Source organism: Ooceraea biroi, chromosome 13, assembly GCF_003672135.1.
Source record: "Ooceraea biroi isolate clonal line C1 chromosome 13, Obir_v5.4, whole genome shotgun sequence".
NCBI classification, from domain to species: Eukaryota; Metazoa; Arthropoda; class Insecta; order Hymenoptera; family Formicidae; genus Ooceraea; species Ooceraea biroi.
Window position 1 is genome coordinate 9364400 of NC_039518.1, and position 15932 is coordinate 9380331.

General features: G+C 36.9%; 3 protein-coding genes across 5 annotated transcripts; 1 reads left to right on the forward strand and 2 right to left on the reverse strand.

Annotated features, from left to right (window-relative positions):
• Positions 1-221: 221 nt before the first annotated feature.
• Positions 222-5451, reverse strand: LOC105286339 (RRP12-like protein). The gene is made up of 6 exons (XM_011351232.3): positions 5157-5451; positions 1628-5069; positions 1362-1547; positions 1163-1285; positions 888-1056; positions 222-617 (listed from the first exon to the last, which is right to left on the reverse strand). The coding sequence occupies exons 2-6, from the start codon at positions 5022-5024 to the stop codon at positions 569-571; spliced, it is 3924 nt and encodes a 1307-aa protein (XP_011349534.2). The 5' UTR covers positions 5025-5069; positions 5157-5451; the 3' UTR covers positions 222-568.
• A 110-nt stretch (positions 5452-5561) lies between these two features.
• LOC105286338 (blastoderm-specific protein 25D) lies at positions 5562-10429 on the reverse strand. Its single transcript, XM_011351231.3, has 5 exons — positions 10120-10429; positions 7538-10031; positions 6731-7415; positions 6560-6660; positions 5562-6336 (listed from the first exon to the last, which is right to left on the reverse strand). The coding sequence occupies exons 2-5, from the start codon at positions 9971-9973 to the stop codon at positions 6175-6177; spliced, it is 3384 nt and encodes a 1127-aa protein (XP_011349533.1). The 5' UTR covers positions 9974-10031; positions 10120-10429; the 3' UTR covers positions 5562-6174.
• Positions 10430-10596: 167 nt separating this feature from the next.
• On the forward strand, positions 10597-15872 carry LOC105286337. Of its 3 annotated transcripts, none has more exons than XM_026974750.1 (12): positions 10597-11034; positions 11150-11556; positions 11653-12104; positions 12373-12551; positions 12881-13281; positions 13608-13785; positions 13873-14081; positions 14267-14448; positions 14576-14703; positions 14859-14993; positions 15675-15685; positions 15766-15872. In XM_026974750.1, exons 2-11 carry the CDS (start codon positions 11162-11164, stop codon positions 15678-15680), a joined length of 2265 nt encoding a protein of 754 aa, XP_026830551.1. In that variant the 5' UTR covers positions 10597-11034; positions 11150-11161; the 3' UTR covers positions 15681-15685; positions 15766-15872. The 3 variants fall into 3 exon arrangements, with proteins under 3 accessions (XP_026830551.1, XP_026830549.1, XP_026830548.1); XM_026974748.1 differs by having other exon boundaries at positions 15769-15872; XM_026974747.1 differs by lacking the exons at positions 15675-15685; positions 15766-15872 and adding an exon at positions 15127-15451.
• The last annotated feature ends 60 nt before the right edge of the window (positions 15873-15932 follow it).

Consider the following 15932-nt stretch of genomic DNA (forward strand, 5'->3'; position numbering starts at 1 on the left):
ATGTTCGCTCGAAGAGTTAACAAAGACTGAAAATAGACTTGCAAAACTTTATGAGACAATTTATAAAGAGAAAAGGATTAAACTTAAAAATTAATATTTGTTCCTTTTCCAAAAGACTCTTTCCAAACGGCATATGATAAAATCTGTTGAAAATAAGGATGTCCGCTAAACCCAAATGATCATAAACACGCAGCAAGAAGGGAAGAATGAGTACGACGTGCTCTCATTTGTCAATCCTTTTTATTTAATATCTCAAAATTTTACATGTTTGTTTGAGTAATAGAAACAATAATCAAAACATTTTTTACCGAGTTCAATCCGCTCTATCATCTCATTGGTATCTTCATTACCAGACATATTTATTACAATAATTGTCGCGTCAAACAAATGGCAGACAACAAAGCAGAAATTGCAATAACATAAGTGCAAAGTCGATAACATACTTATTTTTGGAGTCACTTTATAAGCAATCCAGTATGGAAAACAGCACTCTATGTCGCAGGCTTCCATATTTAATAGGCAGCTAATTTTTATTCGTTTGTTCACTAATCTGGTTATTCAACGAGAATTAAGTATACTCGCAAAAATGCTTTGAAATGACACGTATCAAATACCGGCTGAAAGTTACCGAGTATGATTCAGTATGATTCGGATGTGTTTTTTAATGGTCGATACGTGTATTGATAAATGGAACGTTTATAGAAAAAAGAAGAAGAATACGAACAAATTTAAGGGTATTGTTTCTGGAGCGAGCAAAGATACACGCATAGAAATGAAGAGTAAACGAAACAAACGTTAAGAAATCGCGAGAATGATGATTTTTAATAGGTAGCTACCTATATCACTGCGTCTAAATACAGAATCTAAAGTAAGAACATAATATTTACCTTTTGTTTAAAACAGATCTGGTGAAAGGTAAGTATACGTAAGGATCTGGTTTACCCTTCTTTTTAATGTCTCCCTTGGCTTTTACTGCACGGTATTCCGAACCAGGCACGCGTTCTTTTCTTTTTTCTTTTTTCGCTCTTAACGGTCTGTGAATGCCCGATCCACCAGCTGCAATTGAAATTAAAGAAAAAGATGAAATAAATAACTAGCAAAGTATGTAAAGAACTTGATAAATATGATGATAAATACATATGATATTATACATATTATGTACCTTGATATTTCGATGTTGTTTGACTTTTTAAGCTCATTACGTCTGACACGCTCTCGCTGTGCTTAGCTCTCTTTACGCCAGCTGTCCTTGCGGCGGTCACTATTGATGCATCATCTTCATCCGCTGCATAGCATATCGCACAAAACGAGACGACATCATTTATCACGATACAATTGTAAAGAAAATAATTTCACCTTACCGTTATCATCTTCTGAATCACTTTGAAGGAAGGAAGCTTTTCTTTTCTTTTTATTAGTTTTCTCCACATCACTGTCCCTGTCATTATCATCGGTAATGATGAGGCGACCGTCAGGTGCAGTCTTGAAACCGTAATCCTTAACTTTTTTTACTGGACTCTTTGGATTTGAAACACCCGGTTGAGTAGCTGAAATTAAGTATAAATTATTGTTTATAAAAACTTGCATGCACAAAGGCACGCAAAAGAAAATTGTAATTTGCACGGACTTGTAATATTCCTGGCAGCAACGAGATCAGCAAGATTAACGATATTTCCTTGATTCTCTTGAATCCAAACGTTCCGTTTCGATATTTTCTTATTTTTCCGCGGTTCCTCCTTTTCCGTTTTCTCAAATTCCTCGTCGCTGTCAGCCAATATATCCTCTATGCTCTTGGGTTTCCTCTTGGCATTAAATTCTTCATCGTTCTCTCGCTTCTTCATCCTTTCAAGCTCCCGCTCCTTCCTTTTTGCATTTTCTATCTTATTGATGTTCTTCAATCTCTTGTGCAGGATTGTATCCGAGATCGGTAGCATACTTGATATCGACTCCATGGCATACTTTCTTATTAATTTCGTAAAAATGTCACGTATCTTTTGGCGAAAGTGTCGCTTGCAGTCCTCGTTTATTTGCGAGAGAGCTTCGATTATAGACTGCAATTCCGCGACGGATGGACGGATTACGGTTATATAGACCTTCACGTACGACAAAGCGGACTCTACGCACTCTCGCGTGGGACTGTTCAAAATAGTACGCACATGCTTCAAGATCTCCGAGATGGTCTCCGTACCCAAAGAAACACCGTGATGATAAGTGAGAGAGGCCAGAGCTAACAAAGTAGCACTGACGTACTTTTGCTCACCCCCTAAACCGACTATCAGCATATCCATGTAATCCTTGAGATGCTTGCTATTGTCGAGGAATTTCTCGGCAATAACGTTGAGCAGTCGATACGCCGTGTTGCGGCACCTTTCATTTATGTCCTTAACGGATAATACGACTTCCGGTACGATAGCCTGCAGAAACTTGGTGTTCTCGAGCTGCGGATGTAGCGTAACAAGATGCACTAAACATGCAAGACGTGCTCCTCTGCTCGTTTTGACTACACTGGTCGCTGATGATATCAACACTTTCTGAATGTCGCGTCTACGTTCCTGAAGAAACTGTTTGCACACTTCTTTGTCGCTGGCGCATACTTCCTCCAGAAATCGGTAAGCCTTCTTCTGTTCCTTCTGTTTAGCGTTATCCTTCAAGAAGGATACGTACATGCCGTAACATACCTTCAATTTTGTCACATCCGCATAGCCGATTAACACTCTTATTAAATCATGGATACTCTCCTTGAGAAAGGTATTCGCGTCAGGATTATTAAAATTTCTCAACGCATTGTCGAACAATTCATTCGCTAATTCACTGCTGGTGATGGTGATGTAAACCTTGATCGTATCCAGCGCGGCGAGACGTTGTCCTTCCTCGTCCGTACCGCTTGGTCTCGTCGTGTACAAATTGAAAAGAATGGGCAAATAATTTTTGGCGTAGTAAGCGAGTACAGCAATGTCAGCAGCGTTCTCATCCTGCGTCGCCCTTGTAATCAACCTTCTCAAGGCCGTCATCACGGGTAACTTGAGATTCTGTCGATCTTTGATAGTCGTACCTAATCGCTTGGCGATACGATTAAAGTTATCCTTCACATCGCTCGCGTCATTGCATACGCTCGGCAAGATTGACCAGATTTGCGGCACCAGAAACTCGTACGTCTTACCACTTACGGGATCCTTCATCCTTTCCTCGCATATCTCAATAATCGGTAGTAGAACTCGCTCGAAGAAAGAGATGCTGCCACTGGTTACGCAGTCCTTCAACAATGGTATCATCCAACCGCGTTTTACATTTATATCGTCGGCACTATCGTCGGCACTATCGTCGGCACTATCGTCGGTTCTCAGAGGTAAAACATTCAGAACGGCCTCTGGACCCATAGCTCTGATCGCCGCTCCGATCGCGTATTCCGCATCGCTGTTATATGCAAAGTTGTGGGAATCTCGCAGCTCTCCCAAGGACTTGACGATATCCCTAAGATATTGATAGATAAGATCGCTCGTGGAAAGCTTCGGTTTGCCAGTTATCTGAAACAACAAGGCTATAAGATGGAAAATGTGTTGCCAAGCGTTGACATACTGATAACTCAGTGTCTTGCGCATCATCTTGATGATCTCGCTTAAAGTAAGATTATATGTTTTGATCCGCTGCTCGTTTTCGCAAAGAAATGCCACGCATTCCTGAAAAATTATCTTGATAGCGTGGGACGCACCGGATATGACCTCCGTCTTATCGGACAGCCAGAGTTCAATACATTTCTTCAATATTTTAGGTATAGCGTAGTCCAATAACGTTCCGACCTCGGAGGTTCGACGAGAAATTGCACTTGAGATATACACGAGATTGCAATGAGCCTCCTGCATAACCGCCAACCACGCCAGCGTTGGCTGCGTATCGGAAACGGGTGGTTGATAATCGTAAAGAGCCGTAATGATATCGACGTTTCGTTGCAGAGGCAATGTCGTTTCGCTCGGTCTCGAGACGAACAATCCGTGCAGCGTTTGCAAACAGCAAGATGTTACCAGTACATTTTTCAACGTCATAATGCTTAATATACGTTCGCAAGTAGTTTTTACGTGTGATTTTGGTAGTTGATGCATTATGTCCTTCAATAACGTAAGAGTGTGCAATGTGGTAGTAAGTGGTGATCCTGGTTTACAAGCAGAGTCCAATTGCGTAATACAATATGTCGCGATCTGTCCTGCAGCGGGATGAAGACTCGGCGGGTTCTCGCCTCTCGTCAGCTCACTGCCCTTGAGAATTGCACATATCCCATGTTGAGCGGATTTGCGTGGCTTAGGCTTCGTATGAGTGATGAAAGATAGTATGGCATCTAACGCTCGTACCGTCGAAGAATCGGTCCAAGCAGCAGCCTCCTGTGCTCTCAACAGTATAGAGAGGCAACCTAAGCAATGTCGTACGACGAGGTAGTTCTCACTCACCGTATACTTTGATAGGATTTCCAGGAGAACTTGACTGGTTACACCGAACTTGCGGATGAGCACGCTTTTAGGCACCGTCTTTAGATTCATCCCGAACAAGGATAGCGTTGCGGCTACAGAAGTATCATCCTCCACTGCTTCCAGAGTAGTCATCAATACGGCGAAATATTCTGTTGCACTTTTGTTACCATTATTCTGCTTGAGAACCTCCGTAACGGCCGCTAATACCGCCAACATCTCCTTGTGCACGATCGAGCTCGATTGAAAGTGGTTAAGAAATCTTTCAAAAGAAACATTGGAACAATTGCTGTAATTGGTAGCAAATGTAGTAGAGGTATACGCGGTCTTTTCAGACTGATCCTCATCGACCTCGAGCTCTGCTAAATCTGACTCAATCCCTTGAAGAGCATCGTGTTTCCGTAGATCCTCCTTCGTGATACCCGGTGTACCGCAAACGTCTTTGAAAAACATGCCTCTCGCTTGCTCGCGATGTTTCGTAGTCGTCGGATTTGAGCTCGAACTCTGGCCTTTGGCCCATCGTTTCGCCTTCTTTTTACTTGCCAAGCGAGGTCTTAATTTACCCATTTTCCTTCTCGTCGTATATAATTTTGAGCGTATAACTATTTTCTCCTGCAAATGTAATTAGAAGATAAGTAGTATTGCACTCTTTCGATTTTACTGTGTCTGTGCACAAATTCTCAGATATAAAAAACATACCGACTTTTATTCTCTCTCTTTTCTTCAAATTCTGTTTTAACTTTCAGACTTTATAAAAAAGTTACCACAACCGATAATATTCTTCGATCCGAGTTTAAAGAAATAAATAGAGGTTACATCTATCTCGCACGTGTACACGACTACACGATGGCACGATGCGTGTCACACAGGGCTGCCCTTCTGTTTCACGGCTCGTACTGGCCGCTCCACTAGTGGCAGCACTGCAAAGCCCGTTCCGATATATGTCATCTGTTCTCATTGGCTATGTAGTATCTGAAGATACGAGGTCATGTGACTACTTCACGATTGGCTGGCGTAAATTTGTGGTAATTTGGACGCATTTGAACATGTGACGTCAATGCAGAACACATATTACAATAATTACATGAATTGGTGATGTTTTTCATCTAAAATAAGATTTTATTATCGTTTAACACAAATATTTGAACAACTATCGGAACATGGCACGGAACGAAACACGTTGATATATACAGGTGGTGTCCCACGCACGAGCTTGGAACCATGCTGCGTAGCCGCAAACATAATAATTTCGATTATAAACAGCCTTTTCTCTGCAGCTTACTGCCGTATTGTAGTACGCGACTTAGTAGACACATTATATAGTTTTTCTCATTTAGAATACTCGATAAGTTTATCAAAGAAGACATATTACATTTACAGTCAGTTCTTGTAAATAACCTTCATATAAAAAAGAATACCGCCTCATGTTTTCTGCGTAACAATAAATATTCTCGGTCATCGGATGATATTATGCAACCAGTATTCGTCATATTAAAAAGGTTAAAGCATTGACATCTCCTGCATTTTTTTCAAATTAAAGACTAAAGGCACTTGTCCTACGATGATTTTAATCATTCATATCCCTGAGTTGCACCGCGATCTTGATATCACTCTTGCATATTGCTATACATATATGTGCTATACGTATCTGTGTGTGTGTAAATTAAATAACAAAATAAATAATTAATTAGTAAATGCAATAACGTCTTAACTTATCCTAAGTAGAATGATTATTTGAACATCGCATCGAAGTTGCTTCCACATTGAGGCCGGTAAAGATGAGATAGCGTTCTTCCAAGTGATTCATATGTGCCGTCAAATATGCATTTTCCATATACAGATCCTTCACTAATACATCTGCACTGGCCAATTTATCAGCCTATTAAAATAAAACATAATAATAATAATAATAATAATAATAACAATGAGAATATATTTGATCAGATTTTTATAATTTTTTTACAAATTATAAAACTAATTTTGACTAAAATTTCTCAGGATGATTTCAGAGACGTATCCAAGTCCGATTAAAAGTATTATGTTAATATCTCTCTCTCAACAAATTGATTTGTTGTAATTATAAACATTTATAAAAAAAATACCTGATCGACGGTCATTTGGACTTGCATTTGGAGTTTCTCCTGAGTATTACGGAGAAGGCACTGTAATTCACATACTTCGGTCTGATGTTGCACCATGACACCTGTAACAGATTATAAATGTATAAATAGTATGAAAGTTACATATTGATACAATATTGAAACGATACTTACGTTGTAGCAGTTTCTCAATATATTGTCGCTGCTGCTTAATATAACGTTGTAATTGCCGTTTCTTGTGTTCCTGTGCGTAAAGTCTTATTTTTAAATCTTGTACGATATTTAAATCTCTATGTTGTTGTGCATTACTGTTGGGCGCGCATGAATAGTTGCTCTCTTTCATTACATCGTATATTAATTGAAATTCCGAATCATGTTTATCTTCCTCCGTCATCGTTAACATAGTCTTAGCGTTAATGCGTGGATTCTTTTTATGTATTTGCTTCTTTCTCTTTTTGTTTATACTTTTGATTCTTTTCACGGAACATTCGGAATGTACGTCATACGGATCGCAACCGTCGATATAATCTTGCTTCAACAGCCCATTTGAATCATTGGCTAATGGAAATTCCGAGGTATGACACGTTTGATTTACGTTTGCATTATGCGAACATACATTAGTGAACAACTCATTCGTTGATGGGATACTAGATGTACTGGGAGATTTGCAATGGGATAAATCTGACCACGTTGACGTTGAAAAAGTCTCATCTGAAACTTGTATACAGAAATCACTCGTGATCGGATGTTCCACCAATCTTAATTTTTCACGTAAATCTCCAATTTCTAGATTCTTCTGAGAAATATCGTTTTCAGCTCTTATTTTCCATTTTTCGAATTCTTCTTCAAGATCTACGTACTGCAACATTAAAGATATAGTAAATATGCATATAAATTACAAATAAAACATCTTTAAAATATCTATTTAAAAAATACTCTGTTCGAAATGTTTAAGGAAATTTACAGTTTATCGGATTTTACCTGTCGTTCCAAATTAAATTTTTCCTCTATCGGAGATAATCGTCCATTGTTTTTCAGTTTGTCCAAAGGACTAATTAATTCTTCATATTCTGCTATTTTATTAATCAGTTCGGCCAGTTTGTCGTCACTTATTTTTTGTTCTTGTTCAAAGAGTTGTCTCTCCTCTTCCAGTTTAGCAGCCCAATAATCCTCGCATTCTTCATATTCGACTTTTAATAAATCTAAACTTCGTTCGAGTTCTTGGCAACGTTCGATCAACTGTTTCTTCTCCATCTCCAACAATTCTGCGTTTGTCGGTACGATCTTCGAAATGTGCTCGACATTTTCAATAATATTCAAGAAATTATCCTTCTCTTTATTGGCTTTGCACTGTTCCATCGAATGTTCTTCTTTCCGCGGTGGATAATCTCTAAGGCTCGTCATTTTGCTTTGCGTTGGTGCTTTCGCATCTTGACCAGAGAGCTCATTAATATCTTCCATGCTGTTTGACGCAATTGCACGTTTCGTACAAGCAGCTAATTTCGGTAGTTTTGAAACGACTAAATCTCGTAAAGATTCGTTACTTCGTTCTTCGCACTCCATGTCAAGTTCAGAAGCTATATTTTTCCCGAAATCTTGAGCAGGATAACGTGATATAAAGTTTGACTGCAAACCAGTAATCAGTCTCGATAAACCATCTCTCAAGGCACATTTCTCTGGAGCGCATTTTGTACTCGTTAATACATTTTCCAGATCCTTCGTAATTGTGTGTCTCAGCTTTTCATATTCCGTCGTCGACATATCCATCTGTCGTTCATTCATCGACGATCCGAGATCAAACCGTACTGTCGATGTCGCGTGAGCTTGTCGATCTATCTCGGATCTATCTTCTTCCATCGCTGCACGTTTCTCATTTAACTGTAAATCGTATGCCAGAGATGGCAACGCTTCGTGTCTCGTATCTTTACCACCATAACGCTTAAAATTTTCCAGTTCCGCTCCAAGCTCATCGTTCTGATCTCGCAAGAGAGTTACTTCCGACTGCAATTGTTTGATGCGTTCGACGAAGAAATTAACTTGCTCCTGTTGTTTCGTTTCTATGTTTTGTATCTCGTCGTGCTCCGCATCCAACACTTTTATATGTGCCAACAGATTGTTATTCGATTGTCGCAACTTTTCTATTTGACTAAGCAGATTCTTATTTTCCGCTTCCAGCATTTGACTCTCCTGCAACATATTTACAACTTTATTCTTCATCTCGTGAGTCTCCTTTTGCAGCGCCTGTAACTGATCGTCCTTCGATTTCAGAGCTGCGGCCTCCATCTCTCGTTCGATATTCAGCTGATTCGAGAGCTCCTTCGTAATTTCGACGTAACGCTGCTCACTCTGCCTTTGCAGGTTCTCTTTTGTCTTTTCCAATTGAACTTGATACTCGTCGATTTCTTGTGCCAATGCATTCGCCCGCTCGTTAGCTTCCAACATATCGACACGCATTTTTTCCTTTTCCGCTCTCATGTTCTCTATCACGGTATTCAGATTGCGTTGCTCTTCCTGATGAATAACAACTATTTCCCGTAGTAGGCTGATGTGAGACTGGATAGTATCGCTATCTAACGATTCATTCAAATTTTTCATCTCGTCGCATATGATATTCGTTAATTCCGCAAGACTAGCATCCAACGCGTTCAGATCTCCGCTAGACGACAATATAATTACATTGGAAACGCCGGCAACGTCTTCCTTATCTAAGCTTTCGTTTATTTCTAGCGAGCTAATTTTACCAGACGCACTCAAGTCCAACGTATTTACGTTGCAATTTACAGCGTTGTAACATTCATTATTTCTTCTTCGCAGAGCCTCTATGCTTCCTTTTTGAAATATAATTACGAACTCGTCGAAGCTTATCAGTCCATCGCAATTCCGATCGAGTCTCTCAAAGATGGATTCCGTTATTTCCTTTGGAAGCTCTGGGATTCCTAAACAACTCGATATCAATCGCATCGTTGTAGGATCCGCGTTTCCTTTTATATTCTCCCACAGACGTATCAATTTATTCTCCTCCGTATGCGTTGTAACAGCAGGTTTTATATCTCGTGAATGAACCGTCGAAATGCTATCGACCAATGGTGAGTCTTTACTTTTCTCAATATCAACGTTGCCCGTTGTATTTAAATTGTAGTATGATTGCATAATGTGCTCTTTGTCGCTTATTAGTCCTTGGGATTCTTTCAATAGAAGTAACAAACCATCGCGAAATTCTGAAAAAGATATTGTTTCTTTATCTGCATGCTGCTTGCAAATGCATGATTTCAATTCCTCGATTAACTCATCCAGGTGTAACTTGTTACAAATGGAGAATAAACCATTTTCATCGAGTTCATTCTCTCCACTTGTCAAACAGCTCTCAAATACAACAAAAAGTTGTTGTTCGTACAGATCGCTGTCGTGTTCAGCCATGTCGACTTTTCATGACTCTTCTAATTAGTTTCAATTAATGCTAATTTTCATAATAGACCTGCAAGCAGCAAAGGTAGATTTCTTATCTCTCGTTGAAAGTTCTGGATTTATAACCATTAGTCATATCATGTGTGTGTATTTATTACCTTTCAACCTTAAAAGTTACTACATATACTGGTAACAGCACACTTTACGTGTCAAGAGTTTGCATAAACTGTATTTGCCCAAGAGGGTAAGACCTTCACATGATCCAAACATTAAAGATCCTTTTATTATTCGATTGATTCGATTATAACAAAATTTTCATGTGACTTCTAAGATCATACAATAACTGACACAGTAAAACCAAATTTAAAACCAACTTTAATAAGATATCACTTTGTTAGACTAACAACGGATGAATCGCATAATATGACACGATAAGCAAAGTCAACTGTCACACCTAACCTATCAATTCCAATATCGCACGCATCACCGAACAGTATATGCAAGTAGCGCTACTCTCGATCGACACCTTTGATATATCACGAAATGGAGTGCGCATGTCTGAAGCGATCAACCGAACGTCCGATTCAACTCTGCAGTGATGTCAGCAGGACCGTGTTTTTTCGCATATGATATCGCGGCAGAAATGGCAGAAACCATTAAACAACGTCGTATTATATCGTGGGTGCGGCTCAGTGTCTAGCATAACGGTGCATGTAATGCATTAAAGAATTCAAGTCGAAGAAGGTACGCTTATTTTTGACAAATATCTAACATTTGATATTTCATAAATTTGAATATTTTTTTAGAACATTGTGCGGGCGACTATCGATATATATTGATACTTCACTGATGTGTTGTCGCGCATGCGCAAAGAGATGTAACCTGACTACTGCCTTTTGGCAACTCTGACAGTCGTATAATCATATTCATAACGTGTAAAAATGTGTTACGTATTATTTGTGCGAGGTCTCTATGGATAAACTGATGTTATTTCACTTGTGGCGTATTTAGCAATGCATTTTGCGAGAAATTAGGTGGCGTATATATTTACTAACAAGTTTATATTTAATAACGTACGTAAACATTTTTGAAATATTTAAATATTATTCTTCTCTAAATTATTCTCGAAATCATGAAAAATTATATATACACATACTTTTATAAATCTATATGTGTTTGATATTTCAGAAAATACTCATCATGGATTCCAGTACACTACAAACTGAGAATTTATTTAAATTACGATGTTTAATCAAAACCACCGAGATACGACATAGTGCACAGTGCAAATTTGGAAGAAAATTATTTTTTGCCCTGGCGACCAGCAACGCCGACATTATCCTTTATTTTAAACGAGAACCCTTGTGTCTACCAGTTGTTAAAAGAGTTCCTTGGTTTCAAGGGTCACACAAACAAATTGCTGCTTTTTGCTTTGATCCAAGTGGTATATGGTTACTATGTATAACTGTAGACGGATCATTGTACATGCTTCCTGCTTTGACTCTAATTGGTGAAAATTATGTCATTGATAAGAGATGGAAAACAGAGGATGTAACTTACATCCCTTTTGTAAATTCTCAGCTCTCTCATTTTAGGTAACTGCATTATTGTACAAAGTATTTTATCATTTTTGTCAAGTTACAGTCATGTTGTATAATCTTTAAGAGTCGCATATATTTTTATGTTATTAGACCAACTAGTGTTACATGGTGGAAGAATACGCATACGCATACACCAATTGATATCGGTATCATAGGAACCGAATGTGGTGCAATTTTATTTATAAATCTTTCAAATGGCTATCAAATGGGTATAACGTACATTAATGAGAGTATAAGCAGTCTACATATTTGCCAAAATGAAAACGAGGAGGATGCATGTCTTTTAATAACTAGTAAATGTCAACAACAATGGCGTTTGTCTTTGGAACAGCACATACATACCTTCTTACATAATTTTCAAGAGAAAGACTCTTATAGTGATGCAAATTTAAATGGTACTACTTATGACAATACGGAAGGTTCAGTTTCCAAGTCAAAGTTACAAGAACTTAAACAGCTCTCTGTCGAGAAACTGGCAATTCTTAAGCAAAAGTTAATTGAAGCCAAAAATCAAACACTGGGTGAGAGCTTACAGTGCTATGGTAAGTATAGGAGAAATAGAAATCAACGTCGAATATATTTTATATTATTTGCATTGGCCTTTGATCAAACTGTGAGTCTTTTTTTTAAATTTTCTTTAGTAAAGTTGATTTTTCATTATTATTTATTTATTTATTATTAGTACTCATCATCGTCGATTTACTTTGGCTAAAACATTTTTTACGTTTGGCACTGATACGTTTGAAAGATTTGTTTAAATGATGTAGCTGATTACATACATGTATTAAAATTGTTTGTTAAATGTTACAGATACTTCAAATAACAAAGAGAGTGACAATGGAATTCCTGGTTATTCGGAAAAATTGGAATGCAAGAAAGATTTTATTAGCCCAGAACCAATATCGAAAGATATGTTTCTCTCTTTGCAATATAATAGGGAAGGTCAACAATTATATACACGCTACTATCCTGTCACTAATCATATTACGGTAAGACAAAACTTTTCTAATCTATTTTCTTTTTTTTAATATTAGCTGTTAAGTTTGTGTCTATATATTAAGAAGCATAGTTCTTTTGGTTTTTTTTCTGTTCTACTTCTAGCTGCTATAAAGCAAATCTTTCTTGTTTTCACGCAGTTTGAAAGTTAAAAATTAAAATCAATTCCTAGTCCAATACTACTAATACAAGATCCGCGATTATAAAAATGCAGCTAAATATTATCTACCATTCAATTCAACTTTTCATCTTATTGTTAGATCATAATCAACGTTAATTCGATTAGACCCCAAAATAAGACCCAACTGATTTCTCATTTTAGGTTCATGATCCGAATTTAGCCGTAGTACCCTTGTCGGTACATAAAATATTCGACACATGTGAGACTGTTTTATTAGCGCACAGATTTTTTTTTATTACCGACATTAATCAACATGTAATGTATATAATATCCAATCAATTATCAGAGGCTCACATAAATGAAGACTGCAAGTTTAATTACGAGTCCGTTGTTGGAACATTTTCCTTTAAAAACAGCAAGGAAGTGATACGCGCGGTGTACAAAGTAGCAAAGTTCAATAACGTGATATCAAGTAAAGCTTCTCAAAATATCGAGAGTAAATATACTTTACCAAAGAACGTGAAAGATATTAAGATCGAGATTTCTAGCTTAGATTCCTGTATAATTGTTACAAATCGCTGCGTATACGAAGTTATTTTAAGGTTAGTTGAAACAAGTATACATGTAGTAAACATGATAAGTAATAAATAGCTACTTTTTTCATAAAGTAGTGCGACAAATTTCTTTTCTCTTTTTCGCATTTCGTATTTTCTTACGAAAACACATCAAATTCAAATGTAATAAAACACTACTGCAGAAATATATATGCATATATTTTTCAATACCGATTCCTTTCTCGTGAGGGTCTTGCTCAAGAAAATTTATAAGAAAGAGGTCGCGTTACTTTCTTCGAACAATCTCGAATTTATAACGTTTTTCACAATTCGAAACAATTGATGTAACTTTGCTTGTTTACGATAATGTTTAGGGAATCACTTTTGTCGATTTTCATGGAGTTAGTACTGAAGAACGAGCTGCAGAAAGCGGAGAAATTAGCAATGGTATTCGGATTGAACGGGCAACACTTGTTGGAATATGCTGGCGATTTATTTTTGTCAAACAAAGAACTCTCACGTGCAGTAGCCTCTTATAAGATGTCCAAAGTAGTAAAAGCTTATTCCTCAAATCTTATTAATCGCACTACGATTACTAGAATTAATTTTCTTATATATATATATTATCTCTATTTTCAGTGCAAATTGTTAAAAAGTGTGTTAAAGTTTGCATCGGTTGGTCAAACCTCGGAATTATTGAGTTGCCTTACACACTGTTTACTGACGCCCGTTACTGAAATGCCAATTGCAACACGGATACATTTATCCAATTTGTGTGTACTTGCTTTTATTGAAATGATATTGAGGGTTTGGTCCGAGCAGTCTAAAGCAATTTACAAAGAGTTTTTGTAAGTTATTCATGACGCTTGACTAAATGCTTTCTCAAAGTACAAAAAGTAAAATTCAAGCAAAATTTCTTTACTTTTTAACTTGCTTCAAATTAATCTCTCTTATATTTCTTCTATTATAATAATTTGTTGAAGTAGTACGATATTTCTACGTACATACATATCTCTTTTTTTTTAATTTTTAGATATTTCTTATCGACAAATACATTTTACGACGAATTGCTAGCTATTAATATAGCTGGTCAAACTTACCTTTGGGAGGTGTTACATCATTTGGCTACGCAAAGGAGTCTGTACGGCCAAATGTTGGATATTTTAATGAAAGCGGTACAAATATTTGGGACAACCAACTTTCATCCAAAATCATGTAATGTGTATACACGCATATGCGTCTATATGTATATACATATATGAATGCATGTTTCTTACGTAGTTACAAACATTTGGATTTTACATACATCTTGCCAGATATGTCACAGATTTTTACATTTTAGATGGTTTACTCATATGTTTAAGCGAATCTGGCCTGATGCAAGCAATGTTATTGAACCATAATTTAACTAGATCCCACATATCGTTCGTACGCGATAATCTGCGTGATTGTCAAATCTTTGTACTTCAGGTGAGAGTCACTTTGATTAACTCACTTAACTCGCGTGATTGAGTTTCACACGTAACAATGCATGGATGTTTCCATCGTATCTCATTAAAGATTTATTTTCATTCAAATTACAAAGTTTCTTACCGTCATGTTTAACGCTTTTAAATATTTTGCAGAGATTAGTAACCTTATATGATCCAACTAATCCAACATTACGATCTAGGCTAATACAATGCCAAATACGTCGTAAAATCACATCATATAGTCAACAATCTAGTCAATGTGATTCTATAGACGTTGCCGATAATACTGTGAGTACTGAATCTCCGTATTGTTTTAGAATTTATTTCTTCTGACAACTTGTGTACGATTAGGAAGACTAATCGTACACAAGACTCAAAACTTCAAGATTCATGTTATAACAAATACACATAATTATTATAGACAATCAATCACCTATCTATCTTTAAGCATAACTTTTTGGCCACTTGGGAGATGAAAGAAGATTTTTTTCACGTAAATATCGAGACTGAAGATATAAAGCAACTGGTGATAACACTTTTCAATTTTTAACAATAGTTGATATCTTTATGTAACAAGGCGCTGAAAATTAATAAAAATATTCCATTAAAATCAAATTTTCTTTTGATATCGAGTGATATAACAATATTATCCATTTTCTTTTCTGGAACCTAGTTTGTCAGAAACCTTTATTTTTAATCTAAATTTAATTAAATTAATAGATGCCTCAATATTTCCCGCAAAAAAATTCTAGATGACTTCCAAGTGGTCGGAAAATTTATAGTTGAATTTTTATTTGATAATTTGGAACACTTCCTTTGTTCATAACAACAACTTGCAGGAACAACCTGATACGCTTATAGAAGAGATAGTAGAAACATTTATATTAGTTCTATTGACTCTTATTCATAAGAAACGACTGTTAAGTCCTAACTATAAAGCCACTTTTTTGTATGATGTGCAATTGCCAGAGATAAGCAAGGTAATTTCGATTTAAATAGTGTATTGTAAATATATAAACAAATCGGCTTGCAATGACAACGATCTAAATTTTTATTTAAGCAGGAATGTTCCGAAGCGACATTGCACATTAATTTTAAGAGGAGGTCATTAAGCGCTGGATTCTCTCACGTTGCTCTTATTAGAAACGGCGACATTTATACCTGGGGAAGTTTAGTGCAAGGTTGTCTAGGTACGTACCCACATTACATGTTATTTGAAAGGAAGTT